At 35.9% G+C, this 22,433-nt stretch overlaps 1 protein-coding gene across 1 annotated transcript in view; it reads left to right on the plus strand.

Annotated features, from left to right (window-relative positions):
- Yes1 (YES proto-oncogene 1, Src family tyrosine kinase) overlaps window positions 1-22,433 on the plus strand; it is a 45,792-nt gene that overhangs the window by 15,474 nt on the left and 7,885 nt on the right. Inside the window, exons 2-10 of the mRNA XM_051190927.1 lie at window positions 5,157-5,429; window positions 8,363-8,462; window positions 11,754-11,852; window positions 12,926-13,029; window positions 13,130-13,279; window positions 15,235-15,390; window positions 15,594-15,773; window positions 17,728-17,804; window positions 19,078-19,231. Of these exons, the coding sequence (XP_051046884.1) occupies window positions 5,165-5,429; window positions 8,363-8,462; window positions 11,754-11,852; window positions 12,926-13,029; window positions 13,130-13,279; window positions 15,235-15,390; window positions 15,594-15,773; window positions 17,728-17,804; window positions 19,078-19,231 (1,285 nt within the window). The 5' untranslated portion in view covers window positions 5,157-5,164. The remainder of the gene's footprint in view (window positions 1-5,156; window positions 5,430-8,362; window positions 8,463-11,753; window positions 11,853-12,925; window positions 13,030-13,129; window positions 13,280-15,234; window positions 15,391-15,593; window positions 15,774-17,727; window positions 17,805-19,077; window positions 19,232-22,433) is intronic.

Below are 22,433 nucleotides of genomic sequence, written 5' to 3' on the forward strand. Positions count from 1 at the left end.
ACTTCCCAAAACCATATCAGCAGGTAACTGGGCCTTTAGCAAATGATCTTTCATGGAACATTTCAGTTTAAAACCATGTCTCAGCGTTGTTTCCTACTGTAGGGATAACATGCTCTGACAGAAACAACTTAGGGATGAAAGAGTTTATTTTAGCTCATAGTTCCAGGTTATAGTCCACCATAGCAGAGCTATCAGAGTGACAGTCATCATCAGAAGCAAAGGGTGGGTGTGTATGTACTTACTTCAGTTCACTTTGCACTTTGCCACTCTTTAATTCTCTCTACTTTTTTGTTTCTTTGTTTTTATTTTTCAAGACAGGGTTTCTCTGTGTAAACCTGGCTGTCCTGAAACTCACTCTGTAGACCAGGCTGCCCTCAAACTCAGAGATCAGCCTGTCTCTGCCTCTTGAGTGGTGGACTCCCCCCCCACACACACACACACAACTCTCTCTAAGGATTTCCTACCATGAGGATAGTACTGTTCAAAATGACACACAATCAAGTTATCTGAGAGGAGGGTACCTCAAGAAAATGCTTTCATAATATTGAGCTGTACACAAGCCTGTAGGGCATTTTCTATTTATTGATGGGGGAGGCCCAGCCCATTGTGGATGGTTCTGGGTACTATAAGAAAGTAGGCTGAGCAAGCCATGGTGAAGCAAGCCAATAAGTAGCACCTCTCCATGACCTCTATCTACATCAGCTCCTACCTCCAGGTTTCTGTACTGTTTGAGTTACTCTTCTGACTTCTTATGATGATGAACAGCTATATAGAAGTGTAAACTGAAATAAATTAACCATTTCCTTTCCAAGGAATACTTACCATTCACAGTGGACAGGTCTTTCCACCTCTGTTAAAACAACCCCCCACACACACACACAGTTGCTTTCACCTGAGCTTTCACTTCCCAGGTGATTTGAGATTGAGTCAAGCTTACAATTAAAATTAACCATCACAAACCATAGCAGAATCTAATAGGTTTTGCTGTTTTAGCTGATATGAGACTGCTTTTTAAAAAGTAAGGTTGTGTCCTTTTCTAACAAATAGTTGGAAAACAATTGCTTGCATATGCTATTCTGTTAACTTTTAGGAAGAAAACCTATTTAAAAAGTAAAATTGGAACTTGCTTTATCTTTTTAATTTGTAGATATCTGTAGAATTTTATTAGATTGATAAAAGCTAAAGAAGTTGAATAGTAGCCATTTAGTGAACACCTAATATATACAAACCCCAACTTTTTATGTGTTTAATGTATTGATAACAGGACAGAACTTTCTTAATGGAAATTTTAAGTTGAGAAAAACATCTCTTAACATGCTTAGCTATTAAAACATCAAGCAATTTTAAAACTAGCCCAGTGGTGGCAGAACACTAGGGAGGCAAAGGCAGGCTGATCTCTGAGTTCAATGCCAGCCATGTCCCAGAACAGCCAGGGCTACACAGAGAAACCTTGTCTTTAACCCCTCTCCCCCCCAAAAAAAGATAGGGTAATCCTATGTAGCCTAAGATCCTCCTGCCTCAGTAACCTTTCTGCCAATAATACATATATATAAATGTAAACAATTGTACATGTAGGTACAGTATAACATGAAGAAAACAAGGAAAGCTAAATATAAGGGGATGCAGGATTGAATGCAAGCACTAGACATGAATTATAGAAGGGTATAAAACTGATTTTTTTTTCTTATTCTAATTCTGTCATAGACATTGGTTTTGGTGGTGGATAAGTGCATAAAATATATTTGATGCTGAAAGTGTAAAATTTAGTGGGAAGCTTCACAGCTTCTGATTCAAATGCCAATTCTACTGGCTAAGTTGATTAAATTGTATAGATTATGGGTTAGGTTAATTATGGTATGTAATGTTTTTTATTTGCAAGGTTTTATTTTAAATAAAGTTTTAAAAAATTTATTTTTTAAAATGTTCTTATAGATGTTAAATTAGCTTAAATTCTCAAAAATGGGATAAATCTGATGGATTGATACCCAGAAGTGTAACAAATTGTTTCTAATGATTGAAGTCATACTGAAGGTAATTAATTCTGTTCCCATAGTTGTCAATTAAAGATCTGTTAAGTTTTTTTTTTTTTTTGTTGTTTTCCCCCAAAACAGTTTTTGTTTTTTTTTTTTTTGGTAGCCCTGACTGGCCTGGAATTCTATAGACCATGCTGGTATAGAACTTAGAGATCCTTTTGCCTCCCTAGTGCTGAATTAAAGGTTTGTGCCACCCACTCAGACCTTTTATACAATGTATACAATATATTCTGATTGGTTTCCCATCCCATATCCTCTCCACTTTCCCACCCTTCCAACTCCATGCCTTCTTGTCTCTCTCTCTCAAGAAAACAGGCCAAAAAACCCAAAAACAAGCAAATAAGAATAAAAAAGAATGAATAAACAACAACAAAAACAAAGAGGACAAGAAACACACATATAAAACATAAAATGAAACTAGGCATTAGTGGTACATACCTTTAGTCCCAGCACTAGGGAGGCAGAGGCAGGTGGATCTCTGTGAGTTTGAGGCCAGCCTTGTCTACAAAGCTAGTTCCAGGACAGGCTCCAAAGCAATATAGAGAAACCCTGTCTCGAAGAACAAAACAAAACCTATAAAATGCAAGATCAGAAACCATAATATACTAACAAATGACTGATAAGGCAATAAACACCCAAATGAAACCACAGAAGAAGTCCAAAATTACATCTCAGTTTGTTTTGTTGCCCATCTACTACTAAGCCTGGGACCTACTCTTAAAGTCTGGTTTGTATATCTACAATAATTTTTCCTGTTTGAGCAGTTGTCAATTGGAGATTGTCTTCTTGGATAGGAATGGGTGCTGATGTCTGCTTCCCCCTCTTAGCACTGGGATCCTATCTGGTTAGACCTGTGCAGGCTCCTCACATGCTGCTACATTCTCTGAGTTCATATGTGCAACAGTCCTATTGTGTCTGTAAGATACTGTTTTCCTTGGTCATTCATCTGCTCTGGCTTCTTCTCTCTCCCTCTCTCCCTCTCTCCCTCCCTCCCTCCCTCCCCCCCTCCCCTCTCTCTCTCGTTTTTTTTTTCCAGAGGCTCTTACATTCTTTCAGCCTCCTCTTCTATATAGTTCCCCAAGCCCCGAGGAGAGGCTTGATGAAGGCATCCCATTTAAGACTAGTGTTTCAAGGTCTCTCACTTTCTGCATATTGTCTATTTGTGGGTCTCTGCATTAGTTTTCATCTATTGTAGAAGCTTCTCTGGTGACTTGAATGAGACACTGATCTGTGGGTATAGTGGGATGTCATTAAGAGTCATTTTATTGCTTTGTTCCTTTAGCAGAATAATTGTAAGATTTTTAGATCTTGAGGCTTTACATTAACTTGAAAGTTTTTTTAAACTTATACCTCACAGCAGAAAATAAATTATGAATGATTTATAGTTCTTTGCATACTGTATATCAGGTCAGGTACTTCTCTTGGCAGTCTATCAAAGACTTCATTAAAGAAGCCATGAGCTGGGCATTGTGGCATTGTCCTGAATCTCAGTGCATGGTAAGTGGAGGCAGGAAGATCTGAAAAGAAACCAGGAAGCTCCAGGTACTTAGCATATGAAAGCTTATTTCTTCAAGGTCAGTTGTTTGTGTATTTAAAGTGTGTATGGTGAGGGGAGGAGCTTATTCCCAGAGTGAATCCTGCAAACTCATTTTTCTGTAGATCACATTTTCTGTTCTTTGACTCTTGGAAAGTTAAGTTCTTTGTTTGCTTTTAGTAGACAGTGTACACACCCCACAATAGTCTACCACTTCCTTCTCTCCATGTTTTCTGTTTTATGGTCCTTCCTGTCCTTTGTGCTTTGTTCTAAAAGAGGTTTTAAAATGAAACCAGAGAAAAATCATTGACTATTTATAACCCATTGAATTGCTTGACTGGTAGAGATGCTTGTTTTATGACTTTTAAAATAAGTTTATAAATTAATCTCCGTAGGTTTTTTTTTGTTTTTTTTTTTGTTGTTGTTGTTGATGTTTTTAACAATACTGGAGACTGAACCCATTAGTCATATACTCTACCTAATCTTTACCCTTCTGAAGGCTCTCTTAAAGATTTAGAACGTTGTTGTAAACTAGAGCTATCTGGGCAAAATGCCAAACTACAACTTCATCCTCTAGCTGGTTATAACATACGATGTCATAATTGGTTAGCTTGCTAAAATTGGGAAGAATGTGTATTTAAATCCTTTTTGAAAGTTCAAAGGTGTTAAGTCTGAGAGTTTTTAGTCTCTATTACTACTAATAAAGGGACAAATTCCTGGCAAGAGGTGGGAGGCTGTTTTCAAAGTAAGAGGATTTGTATTGATTGAATAGTGAAGCTAGCAGCCAATAAAATTACCCTATTTATTGATGTTTGTTGAAAGCTAATATTTAATAACTTGTCTATGAACATTATGAACATAAAATATACACGAGGATTCCCTAAAGGGTGTGTGAATAGTGGGAAAACATGTAGTTTAGAAGGCCGAAAACTGGGTTCCACTCAGCCACATCTGTAAGAAGAGAGCTTTCCTCAGCTCCAGGTTCCTCTTGTAATATATAGCAGATATGTCTACTTCTAGTAACAGGTTAGAATTGTGTGGGAAATGAAACTTGGGAGATAAAAATTACTATCATTATGTAAAATACTTTTAATTTATTTTTTTAATTAACTAATTGGTTGGTTAATTTATTTTAGACAGCTTTGGAGCCTGCCTTGGAACTCACTCTGTAGACCCGGCTGGCATCAAACTCACAGAGATTTGCCTGCCTCCTGAGTGCTGGGACTAAAGGCATGTGCCACCACTGCCTGGATGTAAAGTACTATTTTTAAATGAATTTAGCATGGTAATAACACTGTTATAAAGCAGTGAGTTCTAATACATGAATTCTTTTTTAAAAAATTACTTTATTTATTTATTTTTTGAGACAGGGTTTCATTATGTAGCCCTGGCTGTTCTAGAAAGACCTGTGGGGTGCTAGGGAGAGAATTGATGGGCATGACCCCAATTTTAAATTAATGGAATTAGCTAGCAGTAAAAGTATTGGGGTTATATTTTAAGTGCACAACCACTGCCAGGCTCAGTTGTATCTTTTTGAAGTTCCTTGTATGTTAACTAATTCTCAAATACTTGCCTTATTGCCTCTGCAGATTTGATAATGGGCTGCATTAAAAGTAAAGAAAACAAAAGTCCAGCCATTAAATATACACCGGAAAACCCTCCAGAGCCTGTAAGCACAAGTGCAAGTCAGTATGGAACGGAACATACTACAGTTACCCCGACCTCTTCCACAAAGGGATCATTGGTCAATTTTAACAGTCTTTCCATGACACCATTTGGAGGGTCCTCTGGAGTAACTCCTTTTGGAGGAGCATCTTCCTCATTTTCAGTGGTGCCAAGTTCATATCCTACAGGTTTAACAGGTGAGATTTAAATGGTCAATTGTAAAAAATATAATCTTGGACTTTAAATACTTCAGGTCTGGCTGCTGTTAGGAAAAATTTTTTATTAGCATATTTCCAAAAAAATTGTCTGAGCAAATAAAGTCTGTAACAAAGGGCAGTGTGACTGTGTAGCCATACCTTCAAATTTTTAGGTTTTGTTTCTGGGTTTTTTTTTTTTTTTTTTTTTTTTTTTTTTGTAGAGCTGGGGATCAAAAGTGAGGCCTCTAACATAACATGCTAGGCAACCATGGAACTGTATCTCCAGCTCTGAAGTCTTTAATATTTACATGATAGGTTTCTAGGAAATTTGATGATAACTAATAGTGACTATTTACTGAATTATACCACAGATTGTTTCATTAACTCATTAGCTAGGTGATTATTGAGATCTACTATGTGGGGATACAGAGATTTAAAAACATCCTTCTTTCCCTACTCCAGCAATTTGTTAGCTCTTCCAGACTGTAGAGTGCTATATTATTTATTTAATAAATGCTAATTATATGTCAGTTTGGTAATAATAACACACTGTTTCTGGCAGATGCTGAGTTTATTGAATTTATTTATTTTGTGTGTGTGCTTTTACATGCCTGGTAGTGTACATGTGGAAGTCAGGAGATAGTTTGCAGGAGTCAGTTCTCTCCTTCCACCATATTGGTTCTGGGGATTGAACTGAAGCCATCAGTGTTGGCAGCAAATACCTTTATTAGCTAAGCCATCTTTCTGGCCAGGTACTGATTTTAGAAAGGAAAATCTTGACCCTCAGAGTTCAGATCGTTTTCTTCCAGAGTCACAGTTGATAAGCAACAGATTTAGTACCCTAGTCCAGAACTCCATTTATTACATTGTCACTTCCTTTCAGAGGATGATAAGAAATAATAGTTGACAATCTTGCTGTGGAATCAGGTAATTTTAAAAAGGAAAATAAGCTCTTTTGCTCAGCATCCTACATTAGGATGCTTTTCTCTTAAAATAACAAAGCATACTTTGTTCAGAAAAGAGTGAGCTACAGGATTCCCTGATGTGAGAGTTCCATGATGTCAGCAAGACATGGTGTTTTCTTTATCTCTTTCCTTTAATCTTTTGAGTGCCCACTTTAGCCTTGGGTATAAACAGGTATCAAGGGCAAATGGATTGGCTCATGTCCTTATTAATAATCAATGGAGGCAAAAAGAGGAAATCTCTTCTATAAGCATGGATTTGTTTTCCTCAATCTCCTTATTTCTTGACCAGTAGAAGTAGCCAGAGGACTGCAATATACACTAGACCTATTTGATAGCGTATGGACAGTGGTAGACATCACAGTTGATCACAATTCTAATTTTGGCCAACCAGTGACTGTGGTGCTATTTCTGATAATTAACACACAAGCCTTGAAATTATTTGGGAAATGTAATAATTAACAATGGCTAGAGTAAATAAGTGTTGATACAAGAAGACATTTTTTAGTTACTTAAGGCAATTTTTTAATAGCACTGTATTTTTATTCATTGTTAATTTCATACTTGCATACAGTGTATTTTGATCATTTTCACCTTCCACAAGCCTCCCCCCAACTCTTACAAGATCCACTCCCAATACTTAAAAAGCAATTTATTTATTTGAATTAATCCATTCCTGGGTATTCATTTAATAGCCTTAAGAGTAGAGAGGTAAGCAACATAAACAAAGCTACTGAACAGCTAAACAAAGTGATCAGTAGTGTTTAAGTATTGTGAAGGTAAAAACAAGATGATTGGTAAAGCCCATATGGTTGGCACCTTGAGAAGGAATTATTTGAAATGACCTATTTTTAGAGCTAGGGGGAAAGTAAACAAAATAACAAAATTAGCAAACACAAAGTTCAAGAAGTATAAATATGTTTGGAGCTTTTGAAGACCAATGAATACAAATGGGAGAATTGTACAAGACTAGGATGTTGGGCAGGGCACTATAATTACTCAGGACAGTAGACTGTAGGAAAGGGTTTGGGTGTTATTCAAAGCTAGAAAGAAGCTTTAAGATTTAAGGTAAGGATTTTGCTTGTTGGGTTTTCTCTTCTGAAATACTCTAGGGACTGTAGAAATGGCTCAGCAGTTCAGAGCATTGGATGCTCTCCCAGAGGACCTGAGTTTGGTTCCAAGTATCCGTATCAGGCAGCTCAAAACCATCTCTAACTCCAGCATAGCACCCTCCTCTGGCCTTCTGAGGTACCTGCACATATTGGCTTACACTCAAATAAAAAACAAAATTTGAAAAGTAATTAAAACTCATTCTAGTAGCTGTGTGAAGAATGGATGATAGTGAAGCAGGTTAGGAAGGTAGTTTCTGATGTTGGCATTCCTAGTGAGTGGTGGCTGTTTCTGTTGATATGTGCTCTGTTATTTTGATTACATAGATTAGATATGAAATATGTTTATCCTTTAACTATGTTCATTCATTGCTAGATCTTACAACCATTTTTTTAAAATTTATACCATGTAATTCATATTAGCTATACCCTTAACTTTAAGACAAATAATGACATTTTCATTTTTATGTATAAAGTGAACCTAATGAAAACCATGATTGCTGTTAATGGTTATAGATGGAAATGTCTTCATGTTTGTGATAAGGTATTGAAGACAGATGTCAGTAGTCTGTGTGCTTTCCCTCCTTGAGAATTAATCTGCAATGTGGCTGCCTTTTCAAGCCAGAAATGTTGCTTCAGATGTGAAATTACATTCCTCTCAGAGTTTATAGAATTTTAGAATTTATACAGTACAGTGGTTTCACAGAAAGCCTTAGGAGAACAACTTACCAAAATCCAGCTTCTAAAAAATAAATACTAGAGCAAGGAGGAAACTGAGCCTAAGCTTTTACTAGCAATAATTGTTTATTTCTTTCATACATTCAGGTATATCATTTACCTTGATCTTTTTTTCCTGTGCCAGGTGGTGTCACTATATTTGTGGCCTTATATGATTATGAAGCTAGAACTACAGAAGACCTTTCCTTTAAGAAGGGTGAAAGATTTCAAATAATTAACAATACGTAAGTTTTGTGTATGTTTTATAAGAGAGGAGCATGGCCTCTACATTGGATGATATGGAGATGAGAGTGGTGGGGTATGGGTCTTTGTCCTTGGGTTACTTGAGACACATTGGGTAATATATTGCTATAAGTAGAAATTACTACTTTTACAAATTGTGCTTATGGGGTTAGTCTGTAAACATAACTCCTAGAAAGAGTTCTAGGTGTGATGGCATATAACTGTAATCCCAGTACTAGAGAGGCTAAGACAAGAAGATTTTGAGTTTGAGCCTAGTCTAGTTTACATTTTGAGTTCCAGGTCAGCATAGACTACATACTTACCAAGTTCCCCTCTCCAAAATGATGCCCCTTATAATAGATTTTTAAGAAATAAAATCTATATTTATATAAATACCAGATGACTTTAAAACCCTGTTTGTTGGGAGGGCAGGGTGAATATGGAACCCTTGTACACAGAAACTTACCAAATTGTGTTTTTCTTGTTACTCTTAGACTTTGTCATTTAGCGATCTGACATAGAAAATTTGATGCTTGTTATGCAGCATATTTCATAATTTCATTAGCAAGCATAACAACCACTTTGTAACTTCTCAAAGCATGTACTTATGGTCTTCTTTGCTTCTAGTCATGTTTCCCTCCATCCTTTTTTTACCATCTGTTACCACTTACTGTTCCAGAACATAAACTATGATTGTGTTTCTCTACCTTAAGATCCTTCAATAGCTAACTGTGGCTATGAAAATTTTAAAAGAGCAACAACAACAACCATCACCATCCATCAAGACTTTGCCCTGTGTTTCTATCCTTTCTCATTCTGCTACACGGATGTACTGAAGTAGCTGTAGTATTTTGAGTACGATAGTTTCTCGCCCTCTTCATGTCTTCACAATACTATTTCTTTTTCTGGAATGACTTTTGATCTATTTCTTTCTTTGTTTGGGGGATGCTTGTTTGAGATGGGGATAGAATCTTGAGCCTCAAGCATGAGAGGCCTGTGCTCTATCCCTAAGCTATACTTGATCCCTTGTTTCTTTCCCCTCTCGAGTTAGCCTTCCTCATCCTTTAAAAGATATTTCCTCTGTCCTTTTCAGTGGTTCCTCTCCTGCCTGGCGTAGTTCTCACACCATACTCTATGAAGTGTTTCTCTTGGGTGTTTACATGATGCTCTACAAATCTCAGTCATGGCTGTCATCACATTGTAAATTACAGTTTTTAAATTGACTTGTCATTCTTTTAAACCAGTGGTTCTCAGCTTGGGGCAAAATCACACAGAAGGTATTTAGCAGTGTCTAGAGATGTTTTTGATTGTCACAGGGTCAGAGTGTGACTACTATCACCAGGGATATTGGTAAAATCCTGTTATGTACATGACTAACATTCATCAAATCCAAAGTGTCTGAGTGTTGTTATTACCATTAAAATTGCCATCCCTGCTCTAGAGTCAGTTCTTGAGCTTAAGGACTGCTGTTTGCCTTACACTTAAGTAACACTCTGAATGATACAAAGAATGCTTAGGAGAGTCAAATACAAAGTTTTAGTCTAAGGAAGGATTACCACAGGTTCTAGGCCAGCCAGGGCTATAGTGTATGTGTGTGTATATATATGTATGTGTGTATGCAAGTATGTATGAGAAAGGACTTAATGTATTCTAGGATAGCATTAACCAAAGTATCTTTTTGCAAATAGTTAAATTATCAAAAAGATTTCTTAATTCATTTTTAAGAGAATAATTCACTTTGAACATTTATAAAAATTTCAGTATGAACTACATGTACTCTTAAGTAGAGAATCATATATATCTTTGTATATCTTATTAGAGATACTTTTCATAGGAATTTTGGAAGAGCCAAGGTTAATGTATTCTAAACAATATACAGTTCTCATATTTTGAATTATATTAGTCTTGCTGATTTTTTGATACTAGGTTTTTAATGACATTTTAGAAACATACATTTTTTTTTTTTTTTTTTTTTTGTTTGAATCAGGGTTTTGCTATATGGCCTAATCTGATTTTGAGCTCACTGTTCTGCCCCTACCTACTAGATACTGGATCATAGGCTTATGCCTCCACCACTAGGAATTCAGCTTTTTTAAAGAAGTAGTTTTACTTATTGTAAGAGAAAGAGACAGACAAATTTTTTACTTATGTTGAGAGACACACATTTGGGCATGTACATGTACCATGGAAATGTGTGGAAGTCAGAGGACAGCTTTCAGAAATAGGTTCTCTGCCCACCCACCACCCTTTCCCATAGGACTGGGGATCATTCAGGTTGTTAGACTTAGCAGCAAGTGCCTTTACCCAATAAACCATTTCACCAGCTCTAGAAATTCAACTTTGGATTGTTACTACTCATTGTTAAGTTTTTGGCTTATAAGAATGCTAAAATCTCTTATTCCTAAGGTGACTTTTAAAAGTGTTACCGTTTTATATGCTATTAAGAAGGAGACATTTGGTAACAATAACAAAAAATTAACATGACACAGGCTAAATATGGGTGAACATTATTCTAAGAAGGTAGTCACAACAAACATATCCATAAAGATTGGAGAGAATGGGAGTGACTAGTAGGCATAGGCTTTCTATCTAACTTTATTTTCTTCATTTATTTATTAGTGTATGTATGATATGTGTGGAGGCACTTATATGAAGCCCAGAGGACAACTTGGTATAGAAGGAAAGTTCTCACCTTCCCCCTTTACACTGGCTCTGGGAATTGAACTTAGGCCATCAGCTTGAGTGGCAAGTACCTTCATCACCTGCTGAGCTATCTTTCCAGCCCAGGGTTTTTAATGGGAGCAAAATGTTCTAAAATGTATTATTTTGATGACTGTACAACTCTTGAGTATATTACTACCCTTAAATGTTATCCTTTAAAGGTGAGAGGTGTATATGGCATACAGATGAAAACTCACACTTATAAAATTTTATTTAAAATTCAGTAAATTTCTTTATTCAGCATAATTTACTAGCTTTAGTTGAAAGAATTAACATGAAAAAGGTAAGTAGAATTCAAGTGTGCAGTATTTAGAGGTTTTCTGTTATTACTGTTGGTGTAGAGCAGGTAGATGCAGATTAATTCCCTTAATTGATCTCATTACCTTTTAATAATACTGTTCTTTTGAGTTCAGCTCTTTGATTAATCCATAAAAAATCCAGATTAAAAATAGAAGTGATTCCCTTCTCTTGAGATAAGAATTACTTCTTAAGGTTCTAATTATAGTGATTGTTGTTTTTTTATTTATATGCATTTTTCTTTTTTTTTTTTTCTTTTTTTTTTTGTGTTGCAGGGAAGGAGACTGGTGGGAAGCAAGATCAATTGCTACCGGAAAGAATGGTTATATCCCTAGCAATTATGTGGCACCTGCAGATTCCATTCAGGCAGAAGAGTATGATGCTACTTCATATTTTATTAATTATTTTGACTTTTAAAATGTCTTAATGCACATTCTACTTAACCACAACTTTACACATAGTTATATACCAGTCTTTATACAGCTAATGTATCATGTTAATAAGTGCTGTTTGAGAATTAATAATTAATATGTGTCTGCTCAGAGACACACAGTAAGTAAATCTGATTATTCATTCATCATTGTATGTAGTCCCTTTGTTTTATTTTTCTGCCTACTTTTAAAACTCATTTTTTTGCACTCCATGACTTCTATTCATCTTGCACAGAGAATACATTTGTGATGCTTATTTGTTTTTACTGATACGAATTATCACACCATGCTCATTTTCTGCTATGACTGTTACTCTTTGTTTGGTTCTTTGTCTTCAGTATTCTGTGAACTTTCCCACAGCACTGACTATCATTTTTTTCTCACTAGGCTTTATTAAATCAAATTCACACAAATTTGGAGTTCCCTATAATTTTAGTATGATCTACTTGCATTTTACTGAATACAGGTGATCATACTTGCTTCCAAAGAATTAATTCCCTCTCACTGACAGATTTTTCTATATGTATTTTCTGTCTTTCCTTTTGTTTACTGGTTTTCTGGCTGGTAAGTGCAATTTAAGAGACACAAATGGATAGTATATGGAAAAGCTATTAGAACATATTTCCACAGTTTCATATTTTTTGTTTGTGTGGTTTGGTTTTTCTATTATTTATTTATTTAATCCTCCCCCCCACCCCCAAAGGGTTTTTCTATGTATCCCTGACTGTCCTGGAACTTGCCCTAGACCAGGCTGGCCTCAAACTCACAGAGATCTGCCTCCTGAGTGCTGGGATTAAAGGCATGCACTACCACTGCCCAGCTCACAGTTAATATTTTTATATTTGATCTAACATTAATACTTTTGTTTTGGGTTTTGTTTTGTTTTTTGTTTTTCAAGACAGGGTTTCTTGTAGCACAGAGATCTATCCACCTGTCCCTGCCTTATTGACACATGTGTGTAATTTTTTCTGATCCTCATATCTTTTTAACTCAAAACATCATTAATTGTTTTTCAGATGGTATTTTGGCAAAATGGGTAGAAAAGATGCCGAAAGATTACTTCTGAATCCTGGGAATCAGCGAGGTATATTCTTAGTAAGGGAAAGTGAAACCACTAAAGGTATGACTATTAGATTAATATGTACATAACATACTTTAGGCATAGTTTGAGGAAGCTGGCATGAACATGTTTCTCTCTGCCCCCTTCCACCCCACCCCAGGTGCTTATTCCCTCTCAATTCGTGATTGGGATGAGGTAAGAGGTGACAATGTGAAGCATTACAAAATCAGGAAACTTGACAATGGTGGATACTACATCACAACCAGAGCTCAGTTTGATACTCTGCAGAAACTGGTGAAGCACTACACAGGTAGGGGAGCACTTCTCTGGTGGGAGTTAATCCCTTATGCTCTATTTTGTGAGAACAACTCTATTGCTCTTAAGCTTTAATAATGCTCATTTATATTTACACACAGTAAGTTCCCAGTAGGTGTTGGTGTTCTGGGTTGGAATTTTTTATTTCTTTTAAAATTTTTATTTAGTGTTTGTGCGTTTAAACATGTGTATGCACATGCATGCTGTGGTACAGATGTGACTATCAGGAAACAACTTAGAGACTCATTTCTCTCCTCATACCATGTGGGTCCTGTGGCTAAAACTTAAGTTGTCAGGCTTGGCCCCAAGTAACAGCTGAGAAATCTTGCTGGCACTGTGCTTTGATTTCAAAATGAGAAATAAGAGTCACATATCACCCAGGCAACATATCAGGACCATGAATTGGATTGTTGAATAGCATGTTCAAATCAAACTATAGTTGGAATCATTATGCTTTACTGGCATAGTGTTTGCATTGGTGTTTTGGGTCATAATGTATAAATGCTAAGATAGATTGTGGCAGTAAATTAGAAAACATGACAGGAAATACTTATGTATATTAAGTAGCTAAAATTAAACTTGTAATATAAAAAAGCTACCTCAGAGCTAGGATTATAACTTAGTGCTAAAATACTTACACGTGCCAAGGTTCCTTCCTCAGCACTGCAAAAAAAGAAAGGGATAGAGTCTGAAACTCATATATCTTTTTTGATTTCCTTCTGTAGATGCTGAATCTTTTAAGACTTTCTAAAATATAAAGTCTACAAAATCCAATTTGAAGATGCTATTTCTTATTTAAGAAAATGAACCTATACCAGCTATAGACATTTTTGTCTTTAAAGGACCTCTGAAAAGTATTATATCTTGAAGTCTTGTATCTTAAATTTTTTCATTGACAATTGGATATGTAAATGCATCTGAAAGTCTTTAAATAATTAGTACTACAAGAGAGGAAGTTTCCATAGCAATTTTTTTTCTGAGACAGCTAGCAGCAAACTGAAACTGTGAAGTCAGTCAGTAAGCTTGATATTGATGGAACATGTCACCAAGCTGGCATTACTTGTAATTGCCCTTGTTAGAATGTGAATTTGAGTGGTTGCTTGGTAAGAATGGGAGGAAATGTATCTTCTGGCTGCCTTAGGTCTTCTTTATTTAAAATTCAATCACCTACATCAACTTCTTCCTTGATTTTTCAGTTGTACAAATTAGTAATTATTAGAAATAGCAACTATTGATGCCCCCCCTGGGGGGGAATACATGTATCCTAGTGGTTTAAGCAGAGCTTTAAGCTGTGATACAGGCCCGTTATACCAGCATTTAAGAGGCTAAGGCAGAAAGAACTGAATTGAAGTCCAACCTAGAATATATAGCAAGACCTTGTCTCAGACACCCTATCTACATGCCAAAAAGTACAGTAGAATTTTGAAGTCTCCAAATTCTTCTCCAAGCTTAATTTCTAGAAAGATTTATATAATACTGACTGACACAATAACATAAGTACATATATTCAATAAATATTAGCATAAAATGTGTTTCTAAACTGTTTTCCTTGTACATACTACATGCCTTTCTTACAGAAAGCTTCCTATTATATATGTAGCTTTAGAGTAAAGCTGATAGAAGATTTTGATTTTAATTCAATGATTTAAGTTTAAAAAAAAAAAAAACAAATAATAAGCCAGGTATGGTGGCATACCCCTTTAATTCTAGAAGATAAATCACTGAGTTCAAAGCCATCTTGGTCTACCTAGTGAGTCCCAGGCTGGTCAGGACTACCTAGTGAGATCCTGTCTTAAAAACTACCTAACTTATATGTGTGTGTACATATGTATATATAATTATTCAGTTGGTATATTCATATATATAGGTATATACACACACACACTAATTGTCTTCACTTTGAAAGTAATTCATTGACAGTGTACCCTTGTATTTTGTTCATTTATGTAGAACATGCTGATGGTTTATGTCACAAGTTAACAACTGTGTGTCCAACTGTGAAACCACAGACTCAAGGTCTAGCAAAAGACGCTTGGGAAATCCCTCGAGAATCTTTGCGACTAGAGGTTAAACTAGGTCAAGGATGCTTTGGTGAAGTGTGGATGGGTAAGAAGCATGAACTTTGTTATTACTTCGTTTTGTTATTGTGGAATCATAAATTGAAGTAGCAAAATATGATAAAATAGCCACACTATGTATTTGAATATGTAGGATAACTTTTATTGTTGATTGAATTTTGGTCTAAAATCTCTTGAAATACAAATTCAGATACAGAAATATTAAAAGAGTAAAATAAATTATTTTCCTAGGAACATGGAATGGAACCACAAAAGTAGCAATCAAAACACTAAAGCCAGGTACAATGATGCCAGAAGCTTTCCTTCAAGAAGCTCAGATAATGAAAAAATTAAGACATGATAAACTTGTTCCGCTATATGCAGTTGTTTCTGAAGAGCCAATTTATATTGTCACTGAGTTTATGTCAAAAGGTATGTACATATGAAATTTCTTTTACACAGTTCTGTTGCAATTAAACAACTTCATTTCTGTTCTTTCTTAGATTTAAAAAAAAAAAACATACAATATACTTTAGTCATATTCTTTCCCAGATACCCATTCAACGTCCCAATTTTATATCCTTTCTCTTTAAAAAAAAAAAAAAAAAAAAAAAAAAAATGCAAAAACCATGAGAAAACCCCAAAATAAAATTTAAAAAATACTGGGTCCAATTTGTGTTGCCCATTCCTGAGCATGCAGCCCTCCCTGGGGTGTGATTGATACACCCATTGTCTTTCCATTAGAATAAATTTTTAAAAACTATGGTATTTTTTTTTTTTTTTTTGATGGACTAGTGGTTATTCCCAGTTATCCCACAGAACCTTATGAGACTTTAAAGGAAAATGAGACAGACTGAATCTTTTAAAAGTAGGTTTGACTTAAGGAAATAGTAGACAGATTGAATCAAAGTGGTAAACTTGTACCTATAGCCCTAAGGCAAAGATACAAAAGGGAATCTTATTTTATATAAACCCAGTTCTTACAGACTGGACTTCAGAAACTGTTCTCGCCTTCTGTCAATTGAAATTTCTCATCCTTCCCAACCCAGGCACAGGTGGGCTCTTATGTAAATGCTAGTTATAGCCAGGGGCAAGGCCAGGCAAGGTTAATGCTCTTCCTTCTTTATTTCTAGGTCAATGATGCTTTAGAAGAGGAGCTAGTAAGTGATGAAATGATACTGATTAGTCTGAATCTACCCAGTTTTAATTGGACCTATTTTAAATTTATTATGTTTTACTTTTTTGTTTATTTTAATTTTTGAGACAGGGCTCTCTGTGTAGCCCTGGCTGTCTTGGAACTCTGTAGACTAGGCTGGCTTTGAACTCAGAGATGCACCTGCCTCTACCTCCCAAGTGCTGGGATTAAAGGCATGTACCACTGCTTTGCTTATTTTTGAATCAGACTAGATAAGTTACTATTATGTCACTTTCTCTAGTAGTCCATCTTGGCTGAATTCTGTGTTGTGACATAATTTGGTTAAGATTATTTCTTGGTGAGAGTTTTTTTTCTGGTTTTAAAATCAAGTAATTCCTTACTTTAATATTCAGTTGCATAACAGTAGACCCCTGTAATCCATAAAAGCTTGTTGCCTGATGTGCTTTATCATAAACCTATCGTGACAGACAGATTTTCTTGTTGCTCGTGATTTCCATGTTGTGTTTTTTTATTGTGCTGTACCCAGGGTGTTGTACATTCTACGAACACACTCTACCATTGAGCCACTCAGAATTTGTCTTTCTGCCACTTATACTTTCATGATTTAGTGTGAAATCCATGCTCAAGCCCAATATTCACTACCATCTCTTTTTTGTGTCTTTTAATCTGAAATTCTCAGCATTTCTTATGAAAATGAGTATTTTTGTTGTTTTGTTTTTATAAAAATGTATCTTGGTTTGGATTTATGTGATGTTGTATGCTTTTAACTCATAGTAGAGGAAACAACCAGACCTCCTTTCCTAACCTTTCACTTCGCTGAGTTCATCATACTTTGCTACCCCCCTTAGTGCCATTTCCTGACCCCAAGAGCTATCCACCAAGCCAGCATGAGCTACCTAAAAAGTAATTTTAACTACTCCATGATATTCCAGTCTTAATCACAGTGTGAGGGTCAGGGTAACTAATCTGGTGATGTTTTCTCTCAGGATAGGAAAGTGGTACTTTTTTTCCTTAATAATCTGTTATCAAGAAGTTTTAAAATTTTAGTTTGGACTTCTCTGGAATCTCTGATAGTTCCAAAGTACCACATATATATGTATGCATATGTGTGCATATATGTGCATATATATGCTGAAGCAGTTTTCTGGTTTGATGATTTGTCTAAGGCATTGAAAAATTTTCATTTCCATTTTAATGTTCAAATTTTTCTGGAATATCTCTCTCTTACAGGGAGCTTGTTAGATTTCCTTAAAGAAGGAGATGGAAAATATTTGAAGCTTCCACAGCTGGTTGATATGGCTGCTCAGGTAGTTGCATATTTATGTACCAATTTTAATCTAAAGCATGTGTTTAAAATGCAGAAAAATCTTAGCATAATATTAAAATTGTTGAAATGAATACTGGAATTTTATAGTTCAGCGTGAGCCCTTTAGTAGTAAAGCTAATATTAGAATGCTATAGCTCTTCTGGTCAGGTGCTGCTGCCCTGCATCACATGGCTTTGACACACTGCTTCCACAAATACAAAATCTGTATTTATATTTCAGCAAATAAATTTAAGATGGGCCAAGTGGTGGTGGAGGCACATGCTTTTAATCCCAGCACTCAGGAGTTACAGATAGATGTTCAAAGCTACACAGAGAAACCCTACTCAAAAATAAAAAAGAAAGAAAGAAAGAAAAAGAAAATTAAGATGAATGAGGGTTATTCCAAATATTAAAACCTGGAAAATATATGCTGAAATATGATTATTATAGTCCAAGACAAGAATTCTGAGATATAGGTAAAAAGTTAGTCTTTTGTACTTCTGAATTTTTGTTTAGTGGATAAGTATTGAAGGCACCATTTATTGACTTCAGTTTATGAGCTTGGTTCTGTAGCTCTTACCTGTCAGTGAAAGTCCACAGCACCTGATAATATAGACTTCAGAGGAGACAGGCATATGTCAGACCTGCGTTCAAGGCTTTTAGGCATTTTCTTTTGGAAAAATGGCAGACTTCTTTTATAAAAAATTTAGGTAAATGGCGTGGGCTTTGTGAGTCATGTATAAACCCTTTTGGGTCTCATTAGTTTTCACAGCCCTTTAAAAAATGTAAACACCATTTTTTAAACACTTCTAAATGCATATGAAAACAGGCTGTGGCCATATCTGACTTACAAGCTATAGTTTGTTGCCTTAGACTGTCTGGTGTGGACTGTGTGTGTTTTTGTCCATATTTCATCCTCTTGTGGTAGACATCTTCTGACCGTTGACAAGAAGACAATAGAACACTATGTTGATTGTGATGACTGGATATACTCTAGTCATCTTCCAAAATATGTGTTGATTTTGCCTTTCAGTATTACGGATATAAAGATTAATTTATCCTTTTTATTATTATTACTGTTTTTGTTTTTTGTTGTTGTTGTTTTTTTGTTTGTTTTTGGGTTTTTTTTTTCCTCTTGTACTGGTCAGTTACTGTTAATTTTTTTTTTCTTTTTTGAGATACCTAATTTTTCAATAGTTCCTTTAATTTAACCAAAAGTGTCATCTTCCCTTTCCATCATATATTTTGTATCTTCTTTTGCTTCTTCTCCTAAGATTGCTGATGGTATGGCATATATTGAAAGAATGAACTATATTCATCGAGATCTCCGAGCTGCTAATATTCTTGTAGGAGAAAATCTTGTATGCAAAATAGCAGATTTTGGCTTAGCAAGATTAATTGAAGACAATGAATACACAGCAAGACAAGGTAAGATACATAGATGCTTATAATCTAATGCCCTATGCTTGTCTTACTTAACAGTGTTTTGAACACCCAGAACTTTATGGAATACTAATATTTCTAGTGGATAGCCAGGTTCCTACCTACCTGTGCAGTCAGCTCATACACAGTGACTGGGGTAGGATGTGGATGCACAGCTAGACAGAGACACTGCCATTTTGCCCAACATATAACATACATGTTCTTGTAGAACTGGCATGAAACCATCTGTAGACTAAGTGCTTCTGTGTGAGTGTTTCCCATGTAGCAAAGCAGCTCCATCTATGAGATCTGTAAGAGAAAGGGGGTGGGGTGGGGGGATTCAGGAAGATGGCTCAGCCTGTAAAAAATACTTAGAACACAAAGCCTGGTGGCCTGTGTTTGACCCTAGAACCTATGTCATTAATTTGAATGTGGTGGTATGTATCTATTGATGTTTAATAAGGATCAGGAGAAACAAATAGGCCGAATAGATGTTTATTTAGGGAGAAATAACTTACAACATAGACAGGTGATCACCAGCAGCTTCCTGGTCCCAAGGATGCCTCTGGATGCTCTTCTGTCCCCGTGCTGTGCTGCAAGCAAGAGAGCTCTCAGAGGCCCCCTCCTCAGACTTAGTTCCCCAAGGTAACATCCACCCCTGTCTCCACCCCCAATGGGTGTGGTCTGTGCCACAGGTGCAGATAAAGTGAATATCTCACTACATGCATCTTTAATCCCAGCACTCCTGTAGGTGGAGATGGGAGGTAAAGGCAGGAGAATCACTCAGAAGCTGATGGGCTAACTAACCTGTTTTGATAAGGTAGGTAGTAAAGCAGCAAAAATGAGAGACCCTGTTTTGATAAGGTAGAAGAAAGAACCAACTCCTAAAATTGTCCTCATCAATCATATCCATGCTGTGTCATGAACAGCAGACACACACAAACACCATTTTTAAAGCTTAAAACAGAACAAAAATTTAAAAAATAAGTAACAATAAAAATGAAATACTTCTAGATTCCTTCAGAGGACTCAGAAACATTGATATCATTCATAGTTACATACAATAAATAATAATTATCCCTACAAAGAAGAACTTGACAAGATGCTTTTTGTATTATAAATACATCAGGTAAAATATCCTTGGTACTCCCTTTAGGATGTCATTAGTAAATTTTATTTGTCCTTTGAGCTTGCATGTGTGTTTGTGTTTGTGAGTACAGATACACACATGACACAGTAAGCACACAAAGATCAGAAGACAACCTTGGGCATTACTCTTCTCCCATCTTGAGATTGGGTTTCTTGTTTCCCAGTGTAAGTGCCAGGTTTAGCTGTTTGAAAATGCCCTGACATTTTCCTGTTTGCACTTACCCTCTCACTGTAAAAGCACTGGGTTTACAGATTACATGAGATATGGGTTCTGGGAATCCAAACTCAAGTCCTCAGGAGCAGCAAGCACTTGACACACTGAGCTATTTCCCTTGTCTCAGATAAATGTTTTCTGATTTAAAAGAAACAAACAGACTTGGTGAGCTGTTTATTTAAACTATTGTCTTAGATTGGAGGTGGTTCCCAGTCAACCATTATCTCTTCCTACTCCAAGGAAACAGATATTTCTAGAAACATTTTGTTGTTGTTCCAATTTGTGAACTACTGTCATCATCTGGAAGGTAGAAGCTAAAATACTACTAAACATGCTGTAACATACAACATAATAATCACATACACACAAAATAATTACCATGCCCAAAATAGCTAGCATTGCCAAATTTTTTAAAAAAAAAAAAAAAAAAAAAAAACATGTAAGTGCACTACATGCATGTAGTTCCTGTGGAAGCTAGAAGAGGTGTCAAATCCACTAGAAGTGGAGTGACAGATGGATGTCAGCTACCATGTAGGTACTGAGGATCAAGTCTGGGTCCTTTTGAAGAGCTGCTGGTGTCCTTAGCTACTGAGTCGTCTCACCACCCTCTCCACTTCTTTTCTGTCTGTACCCTACTTCTACTTCCTCCAGTCATACATTCTGTAGTCCTTACTTAGAAAATCCTAACCATTTGTTTAAGGCTAAATTTGGTGGCTACTTTTTAATGAAGCCTTGTTATTGTGACAAGTGAAAATTGAACTATATTTCATAATATCTAAGAACTCATATTTTGCAACATATATAAACACATACATAAAATCACTTCAAGTATATACATCACTTATAATTTTATTACACAGATTTCATGAAAACTATGTTGCTTGTTTATCCATAATAATTAGCAAAATGCTTGTATATTAAATTCATTCACTAAGTATTTATGTAAATTAACATGGCATTTTAAAAATGATAACATGAGGGCTAGTCCAGTGAATTCATCTGGCAGATATGCTTGTTAACTCAAGCCTGATATCCTGAGTTTGATCTTTAGAATCCATGGAAAGGTAGAAAAGTAGAGCCAATTCCATACAAGTGCCATGTCACATGTGTACACACACAAACACACAGTAAAAAAAAAAAAAAAAAAAAAAAAACATAATAGCACAAAATTGTAGAAAAGATTATGAGACACAGTAGCCATTAGACCCAGAATAGGTCTTCAAACATAATTGGCTACAGCCAATGGACATTAAGTGAATTTAAAGTTGTAGACTTTAATAGTGTAGTGTTTCATGTCTCTAAGTCTAGCACATGTAAGTTGGAGGCAGAAGGATCAGGAGTTCATGGTCATTCTCCAGTAGATAGCAGGTTAGAGACCAACTGACCCTTTCTCAAAAAGCCAGACAGAGGGAGAGAGACTCATGCATGAAGTTTTAATCTTTGTTCATCACATATTTTACACACACAACAGTAACAGATTTAGCAAATGTTTGTAATCCCAGTTTTCAGGAGGATGATACAGGATTATAAGAAAAAAAATTTTCTCCCTCCTTTTTTTTTTTTTTTTTTTTTTTTTTTCTTTCAAGACATGGGTTCTCTTTGTAACCCTGGCTATACTGGAACTTGCTCTGTAGACCAGGCTGCTCTTGAACTCACTGAGATCACCTGCCTCTGCCTCCTGAGTGCTGGGATTAAAGGGGTACACCACCATGCCCACCTGGCCAGGATTGTGAGAATTTAAGACTAGCCTAAGATTAATACAGATCAAGATCCCATGTACTCCCTGCATCCAAGTTTCTAATATTATAATTCGTGTTTTTGTCTTATTAAAACTTCTACTGCTGT

Source organism: Phodopus roborovskii, unplaced genomic scaffold (genome assembly GCF_943737965.1).
Source record: "Phodopus roborovskii unplaced genomic scaffold, PHOROB, whole genome shotgun sequence".
NCBI lineage: Eukaryota > Metazoa > Chordata > Mammalia > Rodentia > Cricetidae > Phodopus > Phodopus roborovskii.